Source organism: Sceloporus occidentalis, unplaced genomic scaffold (genome assembly GCF_023333645.1).
Source record: "Sceloporus occidentalis isolate IW3139 unplaced genomic scaffold, rSceOcc1.0.p SCAF_38, whole genome shotgun sequence".
Taxonomy (NCBI): domain Eukaryota; kingdom Metazoa; phylum Chordata; class Lepidosauria; order Squamata; family Phrynosomatidae; genus Sceloporus; species Sceloporus occidentalis.
In genome coordinates, this window is record NW_028317018.1 from 2,842,732 (window position 1) to 2,856,590 (window position 13,859).

The window sequence follows — 13,859 nt, forward strand, 5'->3', positions numbered from 1 at the left end:
CTCTGTGCGAATGGAGCCACTCGCACAGAGCGAATCGCACAGAGCCACTCGCACAGAGCGATTCGCACAGACATGAAGAATACTTACCTCCGGAACGCGTCACATCCGTCACGCAACTAAAAGAAGGCGGAGACTGCAGAGCGTGTAGCAGAAGCGGGGAACGCTCGCGGAGGTAAGTAAAAGGAGCCGAGTGCTCCAACAACGAATCGATCACTCGATTAATCGATAACGGAAATTGTCGACAACGATTTCCGTTATCGATTATTATCGATTTTATCGATTCGTTGTTTCAGCCCTAGTATTATTATTGAAATAAAAACAAACACATAATTTACATTACTAGCATTGTCCGCCTCCTAGCACTCTTAACTTAATTATTGTTACTGTGTCCTGTCATGGACCCGTATGAATTACAATAGCTGTTCTTTTTCTGTGATTTCTTACATACAGGTTTAAAATGTCTGCCATTCTTCAAGAACTGCTTCGAGCTTCAGAAAAAGCTGCGTCAATTGCTCGCGCATGCCGACAGGAAGATGCCCTATTCCAGTTATTAATTGAGGAAAAGAAAGAGGGAGAAAAGAATAAGAAATTTCTCACTGATTTCAAAACCCTTGCTGACGTCTTGGTCCAGGAAGTAATAAAACATGACATTGGGAAAAAGGTACCCAGGAACTTAGGTTTTCCATATAGTAAATTGTTACCCATCATATCAAGGACTCTTATCTTTGTGTCCTTTAATTTGCAGACTTGTTGGGCATCTTATTTTCTAGCATACAAAAGATATGCGCCACACATGCCTTATTCCTTGCTGTTTGCACTACTATAATGGATTTAAAGGCACACTACACACCTATTTTTCTTTAGATACATGTTGGAGTCCAGTTTGCATACCAGCCAGAGCAGGGCTTAAATGAGACAGAACTCCAATAGCTAAAGAATGCGTGCCCTAGTTTGAATGTAGTAAAATGCATGGACTCCAACATGCACAAAAATAAAATTTTGGGCACTAGAATGACCCCTTAAGTTTTTGTAACTAAATATGGTGTTATAAATGTTTATTGCTAGTACTATTAAATGCAGTGGCCAAAAGTAATGTGCTATGGAATGATACTTTTGTTATTGGCCAATACAATACTTGTACATTCAACATGGGAAGCCTGAAGCCACAATTTAGTAAGACTAATCCTTGAAATCCTTTAAACAACACAATACCTTAACTGTTGCACTAAATGATTTCAGGGCCTAATATTAGATCCTGCTGCTGATATATATATATATATATATATATTAGCCCCTGCTGCCCATATATATTAATATTAGCCCCAGTTGCCGATATATATATAATATTAGTCCCTGCTGCCGATATATATATAAATATTAGACCCTGCTGCCGATAGCAAATATAGATCAACACATTAACACACAAACCCAGCTTTGCATGTATAGATCAATTGAAATTCACTTGTGATCTCAGCACTGAAGGTATATATCAAATAAACTGAATCAGACATACAAATCCTGTATTTGCAGGTATACAATAATAATAAATGAAATGTAGCATTGCAGGTATAGATCAAATAAATACATGGAAACAGCATTGCAGGTATTAATCAACTGAACAAGACATACAAAACCTGTATTTGCAGGTATACATAAATAATGTATGGAAACATAGCATAGCAGATATGGATCTACAGAAGAATACACAAACCCAGCTTTGCAGGTACAGATCAATTGGAATTCACATAAAAACACGCCATTAAAGGTATATTTAAAACCCCTAAATTACAGGGATAGATCACAGGTTGCACACCCCAACCACACTGCCCACATAGAACCTGGCCAGCACCCAGATAACACACATAAGATTTGCCATCTTTGTCCCATATACACCCTGCCTGTGCCATCTTGGTCCCCAAGGCTCAAACATCCTGCTAGTTCCATTTTTGCCCTTACACAATTATACATCTATGATACACACAAACACATTAACTCATGTTCTCCCTCATTCAGGCAATTCATCCATTTTAAGAAACTACACCCCTTGGAGCTTCAAATGAGGGGCTACATGTATTTCTAGGACAAAAGTTGAGTGCACAAATAATGATGGAATATGTCGCTTTGGCTAGAAAATATGTTTTTTCTAACCATAGCGACATGTTCATTTTTGTCTTGCGCAATCCAGGTTTGTACTAGAAACACATGCAGCCCCTCATTTGATGCGCCAAGGGATGTCGTTTTTGCAAATGTGTACTTTTTGCGCCATAATTTAACTTCCTACGTGAGCAGTAATGCCACGTCAAGGCTTTAACCCTAATTACTGACCATTCACACGCCTTTCATATCTCCATTCACTCGCAGAACCACACGCCATTCTTTCCCGTTACAATCCCAAAGAAATGATGGTAAAGGGAGAAAAATAAATACGTTTTGCAGTAAAAATGCAAGGCGCTCCAGGGATGATATGGTTACTCACGTACCGCACGGGCTAAATGGCTGATTTTAATAATATTTGCAGTTCATCAGGATTTCAAAAATTGCCTCCCTCTACCGTTGGCTAAATTTAACCCCATGATCAAAGGCATAATAGGATTTAAAATTAGTATCGGCCATTTTTAAAAAGGGAATGTAACTTTTTATAGCTATATGATCACTGTGGTAACATTGGCTACCACAGTGATCATTTAGCTAGAATACTTAAACTTTTTTTTTTTTTTTTTTAAAGTTAAACTACTTTATGTTTAAATAATTTAATTTGGGGGTCTCTAGGCAATTTTGATCTTTTTTTATCTGCCTTTAGAGACCCCCAAATCCATTTTTTTTACATTTTTAACTTAATATTTGTTATTCTTTTTTTACAATCTATATACCGTTGGAAAGGTGAGGCAATTACCTTTCCAATGGTATATGTTGGGGGTATGTAGATACAGATACAGGCATCTAAGCAGCATGCCCCCATACCTCTTTAACTGACAATTGTCAGTTGTTAATAAAGTTGCGCGGTGACGTCATCGCGTCATTGTGCGAGACAGCACCGGGCGGATCCGGTGGCCCCGGTGATGCCCTTCAGTTTGAGGGGCAGATCGCCGGGGTAGGTGGTGATGGAGGTCCACAGACCTCCATCAAGGTAAGGTAGTGCTAGTGACGGCAAGGTGCCGTTGTTAGCACCTGACTGGGACTGTCCTGGGTGGTTACAAATTCGGCGGGGGGGGCAACAGGGGGGAGCAAGGAATAACCTAGGGGGGGCATTGATTAAATGTCCAAACCCTTCCCAGAATTAGTTTTCATAGTTTCACTTAAAACGACACTCCAGTCATCCATAATGCACTTTAATAATAGCTTAGTGGTCTCTTCACATTTATGTGGTGCCCCCCTGTATACTCCCCCTCATAGCACCCAATTTGTCACAAAGGATTGGGCCATGGAGGAGGTGTTGTGCTGTAGATCTGGATCTGCAGCTTTTCCTTAAGTGTTTTTTTTTTTTGTGATTTTGTTTTATATTATCAATGGTTCCACACAAAAAAGCAGTAAACTGCCAATACCAAAAACATCAACGGAAACACACTATTCCATAGTGCCTTCACTAATGGAATTTCCTACCAAACATAAATGAACGTACCCCAAGTGGCACACCCATGGAAACAAGCATCCCAGGATAACTTGTAGATCTTAGCCAGTGTTATTATTTGGTGAGGCTGTCTGGGACATTAAACTGTCCCTTTAATTATAATTTGGCAGACACTGATAGGCTGTGGCCAAAGAAACTGAAAAATTTTATTAAAATTCTGTATTGTGATTAACCCTTCAGAGGAATGAATAAAGTAACAGTATCCCATTGTCTATTTGCTTCACAAACAAGAGAGTGCAATTATTGTTTTACATGTAAAATGGACCCATGAGCATGAAAATGATTTGTTGAGAATATTGATAACTAATTCTTTATAGCAGATATGTAAAATGTATAGAGTATATAATCACCATGTGTAAATATTCAGTTTCCAGGTTTAGAAAATCAGATTGCAGGTGAAGAATCAAATGAATTTACAAATGAACTAGGTAAGTAATACGGAAGGAGCATTATAAACAAATGTGTATTGGCCAGTATTACATGTTGTAAAACACTGTAATTTATTATTTTAAAAAAATCATGTCTTACTGTAGTTTAATAATGAATATTCACCCTTTATTCATAGGAGAAAAAATTACAGTTAAAGTGTGTGCAACAGAGGAAGAAACAGCTAAACTTTTACAAAAGGTTCTTGATAATAACGAAGCTGCATCCAAAGCCTTAGCAAGGGTTGTTCATCAGGATGTGAGTCTAACAGACCCTGCACTCAGTGCCATAAGTGTTGACATTCCATGGAGCAACATCGCTGTGTGGGTGGATCCTATTGGTAAGTGGAGAGTTATGGTGCACATATCGGCGCTGGAGAGAATACAGTCATGTGAAAAAGAACGTACACCCTCTTTTAATTCTATGGTTTTTCAGGACATAACAATGATCTGTTTCTTAGTAGATCTAACAACCGTAGATGCACAACACATGACATTTTACATTGTGTCATGATTTATTCAACAAAAATAGAGCCAAAATGAAGAAGCCATGTTTGAAAAAATAAGTATGCCCTTACTACTTCTATAGATATTAAGATGCTAAGTAACAGGCAGGTGCTGCTAATCAAATGCCCTTGATTAATTAATCATCAGCAAGTGTGACCACCTCTATAAAAGTTTTGGCAGTTTGCTGGTGTGCATCCAGGTGTGTGTTAACACAATGCCAAGGAGGAAAAACATCAGCAATGATCTTAGAAAAGCAATTGTTGATGCTCATCAATCTGGGAAGGGTTATGAGGTCGTTTCTAAACAATTTAAAGCCCATCATTCTACAGTAAGAAGGATTATTCAAAAGTGGAAAACATTAAAGACAGTTGCCAGTTTACCCAGGAGTAGACATCCCAGCAAAATTCCCCCGTGCAATGCTCAGAGAAATTGCAAAAAACCCAAGAGTTACATCTCAGAATCTATAGGCATGTTAAATGAAGTTCATGACTGTACAATTATAAAAAGACTGAACAATTATGGTTTGTTTGGAGGGGTTGCCAACAGAAAAGAACATGGTGGTGGAAGGGTCATGATTTGGGCTTGTTTTGCAGTCATTGAGTCGACCATGAACTACTCTGTTTACCAAAGTCAAATGCAGGACAATTTGTCCAAAGGCTGATGGCTGAAATTGATCTCAAGCACACCGGCAAATCTGCAACAGAATGGCTAAAAAAAAATGAATAAAGGTGTTGCAATGACCCTGTAAAAATCTAAACCTAAGCCCAATTGAAATGCTGCGACAGGACCTTATTCTGGCTAATATAGTATATTAGACCCACATAAAGGCATTTGATTTTTTTTTTTTTTTTTTAACAAAGTAGTATAAGATTAATACAGTTAAAGATTAAAAGGTGTAGCAGAAAGGGGAATCTACATTCTGCTTGTTAGATCAACGATAAATCCTAATTAACAAAAATTAAAAAAGCTTTACTTTGGGTGTGTTTGTTTCACGAACACAACAGATACTCAAACACGGTTATTTGATTACATATAAATGTTGTTTGCCAGCGTTGGCGATTATTATTTGCTACGCAAATCACATACTTTATTACTACCACTGGAATCTGGCAGTAGAAAGTGTTCTGTGGAGTGATGAATCACGCTTCTCTGTTTGACAGTCTAATGGGCAAGTCTGAGTCTGGTAGATGCTTAGAGAACATTACCTGTCTGACTGTTTTGCGCCAACGGTGAAGTTTGGAGGTGGAGGGATAATGGTATGGGGCTATTTTTCAGGGGTTGGGCTAGGTCCCTTACTCCCAGTGAAGGGAAATCTTAATGCTTCCGCATACCAAGACATTTTGGACAATGCTATGCTTACAACTTTGTGGGAACAGTGCACAAAGCAAGGTCCATAAACACATGATTGGATGAGTTAGGTTTGGAAGAACTTGACTGGCCAGCAGAGAACTGACCTCAACCCCATTGAAAACTTTTAGGATGAACTGTAATGGAGATTGCGAGCCATGCCTTCTTGTCCAATATCAGTGCCTGACCTGTCAAACGCTCTACTGAATGAACAGGCAACAAATGTCCACAGAAACACTCCAAAATCTTGTTGAAAGCCTTCCCAGAAGAGTGGAAGCTGTTATAGCTGCAAAGGGGGGACCAACTACTTATTAATGTATTTAAAATGCAACTTCCCTGTTGGTATAATGGTCAGGTGTCCCAATACTTTTGTCCGTACAGTGTACAATAGGTACACATAAATTAGGAAAGTAGATCCCTGCACTGAAGAGTTTACAGTCTAAGTAATGTTAATAATAATTTACAAATTGGTAATAACGTTAATTCCAAATATATGTTACATTGATAAGTTCTGTTCTGGATAGGTTTGAGACAGGGGCATATTCCCCAGAAAGTAAATTACTATTATATTTTATTTCTTTTTTATGTGCTTTATATATAGGTATAATATCATATATATAAAGAAATTATTCACTTATTCTCTCTCTCTAATTCCAGATTCAACATATCAATACATTAAGGGATCCTCAGATACTGAGCCAAATAAAGGAATTTATACTAAGGGCCTTCAGTGTGTAACTGTTTTAATTGGCGTCTACCTGATTGACACAGGACTTCCAATTATGGGTGTCGTTAATCAACCATTTGCCACAAAGGATCCCAAAACACTCAGGTACAGATTTAAAAATAGTTTGATTACTGCCTACAACTTCGCTGTACATGTACATTCATATAAGCCAGGACTTGGTAGCCATGGTTTCTATATTTTGTTTATATCTGTTCCTAATATTTTGTGTAATTTTTATATTCGTTTTGATATACGTGTACCTCATCCCCCCCCCCCCCAAAAAAAAGTATCAAGCTGGCTACCCTATTGGTCTTCTTGGCTCCTAACACAGATCTGGCCATCCGAGATATACATGTAAATGTTGCTAACATGCTAATTAGGCTGGAGGCTTAATGATATTAGTCATTGATATTAACAGTATGTCCTTGAACACAAGCATTATAGCTGTCAATGGAGCGCTAGGAGTAGATTTTAAGTCGAGCTAAATCGGTAACCACTCCACAAATGTTTGTATTAGTGGTGTGTGTGTGATATATATATATATATATATATATATATATATATATATATATATTCAAGTTGCTTGCCTAGGCCTCGCCCAGGGCAGCACCCCTAGCTTTACCATAAGCAGGCTTTTATGGATATCATAATAATAATAATATCAGTATATGATGACGTATCCGGCCGCTTTGCATCAGAGCTCTACTTGTGCAGTTTTTTTGAACTTATATAATAAAGATCAAGGTAAGACCATGAGGACATTATGGTTCTTATCAACCTTAGCTAGGTCTCTTGTTGTTCCAGCACCAATACAAATTTGCCCAACAAGTAATTTATGGGACAGTTGTATTATTAGAGTAGATAAATATCAGTGGTGTGTAAAAAGTGGAGCCATTGTCTCCACAATGATAAAATCTTGACATGAAGTGCTTTTGTATTTTAGACGGAAGGATTGAGGGTTAAACTGCCCTCAAAGTTTGTATAAGAACTTCAGATTCCCAAAGCATACTTTATCAGATTCTATGTTATATTCAGTGTATTTATGTTAATACCTAAAGCCTGTCCCAAAACATCATGCATGTACTTTATTCATTGTTCTTTGTTAACATTAGAATTACTTACATAATACTTACCAAACGGGTAAAGGGGCATGAATGAATCACTGCAAGTTGGTAGACCAATTCATATGAAAGAGAAAACTAATTTGCATAATGTGAATCTTGGTTAATGCCATAATTTATTCATATTCTCAGGTGGAAAGGCCAGCACTATTGGGGACTGTCATACATGAATTCCAATATCTGCTCACTACAGTTTACTGCCAATGGAGAAATTCATAGCACACCAAATGTCAATTCATTACAGCAAGGTGGAAAAGGAAAGGACTTCTATTCAGCCGTAACTAGTTCAGCTGAAGCAAAGAATATTCTCAGCTCTCTGTCAGCAATTTGTGGAGAAAACCTGCACTTCGCAGCAGGAGCAGGCTACAAGTGTCTTTGTGTGGTGCAGGGTCTAGTGGATTTTTATGTGTTTTCCGAAGATACCACTTTCAAGTGGGACAGCTGTGCTCCTCATGCCATCCTGAGATCTCTTGGAGGAGGTATACTGGACCTTTCAGAGTGCCTGAAAATGTTAAGGCACCAAAACGTATTGACAGAGAAGCCCCATCTGTTATATAATTCAGAGGTAGAAGGAGCAACTGGGGCAGACAGGTGGTCTAATAAAGGAGGACTTGTGGCCTACAGATCAGAAGAACATCTAAAATCATTTATGTACACTTTTCTGAAAAATCTGCCTTACCAAAAATGAGCAGTTTAATGAGATGAAGTTTTATTTATTTTACATTAAAACATATCAAATGGGTGGTATATTCAATGTATTATGTATAAAAAACATTTTTATTGTTATGTATTCTAAGAGCTAAAATGGTTTGTGGAGCCTAAAAAGCAAGTGCAGTAGTAGATCATATGAATTTATTTTCAAGTTAATATGCATATTACATTAATAAGTACAACATCAATTGGTGTGATGGTTGACTTTTTGTTTTAGCAGTTTAAGATATTTTGGAATATTTGATCAGTTTCAATATTGGTCTTAAACCTCATTCATTTTTTTAACCATGGCTAGTTTTAGGGCAACCCCTCTCTCCTGACACTCTTTATTAACAATTTGGAGATATTTACTACTACAAAATAGATGAACAATGAGAAAGGAAAGGTCAGGTACTTGGTGGTAATTATTTAGATTTTTAAGTAGGACTAGTCTGGTCAATGCAGACTGAGTAAAAGAAAAGTGTTGTAGCTGGCATTATAGGAGAGTGTAGATTCACTTTGGGACATCTGCCTATTGAGGGTTTGTATACTGGTACATCAAGCTAGAGTGCGTTGGCTCTGCTTGCTCCTCATTTTGAATTGTTCATACACGACCATTTATAAATAAAGGGGTTGTGTGAAAGTGCACTCTCATGCTCACCTTCTACCAGCATGTTGTGAATGATCTCCATTAGTCTCTAAAGCTTTGGGGGTGCCCTTATATTTCCAGCATGTTCTCCATGGTGACTGCACTGAATGCAGCAATACTCTATCCATGCTCCTGGCATAAATATATGTCAGGGCTACAGTAGCAATGCTGGTAAGTGAAAATTAGCCAACCAATATATAGAATTTGTCAAATAAGATATAAGACACTAGGTCAACTTACTAAAAAAATTATGTGAATTAATTTAAAGATATCTTTTCTATTCGTTTGGGGGCATTTGGGATTTGGTGCTATATCAATGTGTTATTGAGGAAACAGTTGTTTTGCAGTATCCTACCATTGCAATATCTGTTTTCTTTTTCTATCAAATATATATTAAGACTTCTAAGTAGGGTCCTAATGACCATCATTGCATCATAAAGTATGTATGTATTTTATTCTTCTAATAAAAAAAATATTTATGGGGAAAATGACTTTTGTATATGTAACTTTCATTTAAACAGCTTTGCAGATTTATTTACTCATACTTAAAATATGAAATAATTTGGCCATAGATTCCTCTTTTGCAGGTCAACGTTTCAGTCTTTATTTGACTTTCATCAGGACACCAAAGTCAAATAAAGACTGAAACGTTGACCTGCAAAAGAGGAATCTGTATTGATTGAAAAAGACCTAGAGTGCTGGTAACTATCCATAGACTGTGTATATTACTTGGCCTTGTTACCTAGCACCAGGCTACTACAGAATTGGTTTGGAGTGCAATAGCATATTATTGGTTTTATGTGTGTGTATATATATATATATATATATATATATATATATTTTTTTTTTTTTTTTTTTTTTTTTTTTTTTTTCGCCTACCCCTGTGTTGCTCAGCAGCGTCTCTTGTTCGGTCGAGGGGACGCAGGAACCCAGCGGAGTCACGTGAGTTGACGCGCATTCACGTGACTCCGCTCCGTTCCTGTTCCCCTGGGCAGGTCAACAGAAGTTCAAACAGACTGCGCGCAACACAGATGGAGACAGCAGCCCCTGCGTAAGTCTGCGAGCGGCACCGGAAGATCTGCAGTTCAGGTAAGGGTGGGGAAGAGTGTATGAATGAGTATACGTGAATGAGGGAATGAATGTTTGTCATAAATATGCATGTGATAGCAAGGATGTGCAAGTAGGGGGGCAGAGCACAGGGAGGCTGTAGGTTATGTGCATGTATTGGCTGCTTGTGCATAATAGGAGTGTGATTGCTGTTAGGAAACATATACATTTAATATAGCAATATAGCAGCCACAGTAGCAAAAACTACACTTCTATATACTTCATGTCCATTGTTAATACTTACATTTTAGTTTTTTTACTTTTTCCTGCTCACCTCCGATATGATGACCCTCTCCTTGCCACAAGGAAAACCTTCTGTGGGCCCGCCCCCTCGAACATCACGTGTTCAAAGCCGCACAATGGCTGCTTTGAACTTCGCAGCTGGGCGGCTGCGTGGAGTGTGGTCTGCCGGCCCACAGACGGGAAGACTCACGCGGACGTTGGACGCCCCTGAAATAGAACATCTGAAAATCAACCAAGAGACATCATTATATGTTTCCAATCGCTCAAATTCAAAGAGTTGCTCCTTGAGAATAGCAGATTAAATCTGATTAAAGAAGGCCCATACAAAGATATATATTTTTCTAATTTAAGAGTTTAGTCAAGTTAAGATAATTTAACGTAAAGGTTTTTTTTTCCTTAACGCAAATTGGGTGCTTATTACAACTATTATGGGATTTATGGAAGGATGGTATCACAATTTTAGCACTCCTAGAATTTTATTTTTATATCTTATCTTATTACAGAGCTATATCCAGGTATTGCAGGGGCGTCCAACATGCGGCCCGCGTGACCTCGAGGTGCAGCCCGCGTGAGATCGGCAGCCAGGATCACATCATCACAAGCCCTGCCGCTTACTTGTGGGAGGGTCTATTCTCTGCTCCAGTCCTGCCTCCTCTGTGGGGAGAACGAGGGAGGCCGCGCCCCCTGCTGAAGTCTGTGAGCGGCATCGAGAGCTGTAGTAGGTAAGGGGGTGGGGGAGGTTGTTTGAATGAGTATGCCTGTGAGGGAATGAATGTGTGAATGAATGAGTATAAGAATGAATGAGTGTGTGTGATAGCATGGATGTGTAAGTGCTGGAACCTAGGCATGATGGGACTGTGATTGCTGTTAGCAATCACACTCCTATCATGCTAAGTCAGCCAGTACATGCTGAAACCTGGCTAGCTGCCCCCCTTGTGTATTGATGCTGCCAGCAGTATGGGGTCTGCACTTACAGCCACCCTGTACCAGCATGTACTGGCTGACTTGGCATGATAGGCGTGTGATTGCTAACAGCAATCACAGTCCTATTATGCCTAGGTTCCAGCATTTACTGGTTGCCTGGGTATGAAAAGAGTGTGTTTGCTGTTAGCAATCACACTCCTATCATACTAAGTCATATTGTTGATTTTTTTTGTCCAATTGTGGTGTGTTACTTTTATTAAAAGTGTGGTTACACACTAAAATTGGACAAAAATTACTGGTACAATGCCCAGCCAACCAGTACATGCTGGAATCTGGGTATGCCCGAGATTGTTGTTAACAATCATAATATATAATTTTTTTGTACAATTTTGGTGTGCAACTTACTTTTAATAAAAGTATGTGGGGGGGTCATTTTCAGTGAACCCTGAATTTTTGGTTTTGGTCCAGAATTTTCATTTAGGTGCATCCCTAGGATAAATAGAACTATTTCATTTTAACTTATCCAGAATCCTGAATTTGTAGTCACAAAACTTTCTAGGCCCAGAAATCAGTGAGAGGAAAAGTAAAGGTTTTGTGTCATTTACTTTATTTTAATCTGCATATCTTATTAAAGGCCATATTTTCACACAGTAAAAATGAGTGCGGCCCGCACACGTATACAATTCTGATGAAGTGGCCCACTGCAAAAAAAACTTGGACACCCCTGAGGTACTGGATCTTTTTTGAAGTACCGTATTGGCTCGGATATAGGCCGCCCCCGTATATAGGCCGCACCCTAAAAGTTTGGTGCTTTTTTAAAGAAAAAGTTTTTTTCTTTAAAAAAGCACCAAAAAAACATGCTGCCACTCGTCCCCCCCCCGAGATATGCTGCCACTGTCCTCCCCCTCCCCCCCCGAGATATGCTGCCACTGTCCTCCCCCTCCCCCCCGAGATATTCTGCCACTGTCCTTCCCCCCCCCCCGACTTACGAGAGGAGACTCCCGGGTGTCTTGCGGGGCCGGCGGGGGACATCTACGCAATGCGCGTATACAACTTCCGGTGCCGGCACTCAGCTGATGTGCCGGCACCGGAAGTTGTATACGCGTATTGCGTAGATGTCCCCCGCCGGCACCGCAAGACACCCGGGAGTCTGCTCTGGTAAGTCTTGGGGGCAGAGGTAAAACGCATCGTGTGGACGGTCACCGGCTGCGGCGATGCGGGTAAACAACCTCCGCAGCCGGTGACCATCCGCACGATGCGCTTAGACAACCTCCCGTGCCGGCACCCCCCCGTGGGAAGTGCTGGCAGGGGAGGCTGTCTGAGCGTAGGATGCAGGTCCCCTGCACCGCTGCAGGGGATCTGTATCCTAACCCCGCTGCCTGCCCGGCGCCCGGGACTGCATGGCCCGGGTGTCGGGCGCTAGACCCCGAATATAGGCCGCACCCCCACTTTAAAGACTTAAACTGGGGGGAAAAAGTGCGGCCTATATTCGAGCCAATACGGTATTTAATAATCCACTAGAATTAATGAGCATTTAATAGATTATTCTAATTTCTATGTGATTTTGCGTTAGTTTAAGGTTTAACAAGCCGTTCTCAATCTATTGCTCCGCCATAAATTCTGTTTAGGACTAAGATAGACTATGTTGGTTTTACATATGAGGTTATAGCCGAGGATACTTTTTCCAAAGGAAATAACATTTGTTTGTGTTTATTGTTACCCATTTACAGGGATGTTTTTTGATGGCATATTTTTTTTGTATGTACGTTTTTTTTAGCCAGTGACTGGGGGTCACTGTGCATAATCATTAAACTTTTAGATGAATGCAGACAATTAAGTTTGCGTCAATAAATATACAAGGTCTTAATATCCCACAAAAGAGATGGTCCTTTAATGACTTCCTCCGTAAAAAGGAGATTCAGGTGGTTATGGTTCAGGAGACACACTGGAGAAAACAGGATAAAACAAGATGGTATGCAAAACACTACCCTTTGATAATTGAAGCTTCTAGAGAAAAATCTTAATATAGAAATTAAGCATACCAATATAATAGTCTGTACAATAGATAATGAACTGGCATTATAGGAGAGTGTAGATTCACTTTGGGACATCTGCCTGTGGAGGGTTTGTATACTGGTACATCAAGCTAGAGTGCGTGGGCTCTGCTTGCTCCTCATTTTGAATTGTTCATACACCACCACTTATAAATTGTTTGATGTTTGGCGGTTAAAAAGTTAAAGAAATTGAGATAAAACCTTTTATATGGTCTAATCATGATATGGTTATAATGGACCTAACCTCCGGGAAAGAAATTCACCCTATTAGAATGTTAATCGCAAAACAACCAGTCCAGATGGTTTGGGTAATGAATTTTATGAAGCCATGAAAACAAGCATTGTAGACCACCTAGTGAAAACTTTTAATTCTATATGTAATAACTATTGAAATTCTAGACATAATAAATTGATTCAAGGATACCCAACATCACAGG

The 13,859-nt window shown here is 39.4% G+C and overlaps 1 protein-coding gene across 1 annotated transcript; it reads left to right on the top strand.

The window, feature by feature from the left end:
* Positions 1-457: 457 nt before the first annotated feature.
* INPP1 (inositol polyphosphate-1-phosphatase) lies at positions 458-8,443 on the top strand. The gene is made up of 5 exons (XM_089488435.1): positions 458-661; positions 3,996-4,056; positions 4,194-4,394; positions 6,565-6,739; positions 7,888-8,443. Exons 1-5 carry the CDS (start codon positions 458-460, stop codon positions 8,441-8,443), a joined length of 1,197 nt encoding a protein of 398 aa, XP_089344561.1.
* The last annotated feature ends 5,416 nt before the right edge of the window (positions 8,444-13,859 follow it).

Excerpts from the sequence above, each read along its gene's own strand:
- INPP1 (XM_089488435.1), top strand. The coding sequence starts at position 458 with ATGTCTGCCATTCTTCAAGAACTGCTTCGAGCTTCAGAAAAAGCTGCG. Across the intron at positions 4,395-6,564 it reads TGTGTGGGTGGATCCTATTG|ATTCAACATATCAATACATT; the intron begins GTAAGTGGAGAG and ends CTCTAATTCCAG. Across the intron at positions 6,740-7,887 it reads AAGGATCCCAAAACACTCAG|GTGGAAAGGCCAGCACTATT; the intron begins GTACAGATTTAA and ends TCATATTCTCAG.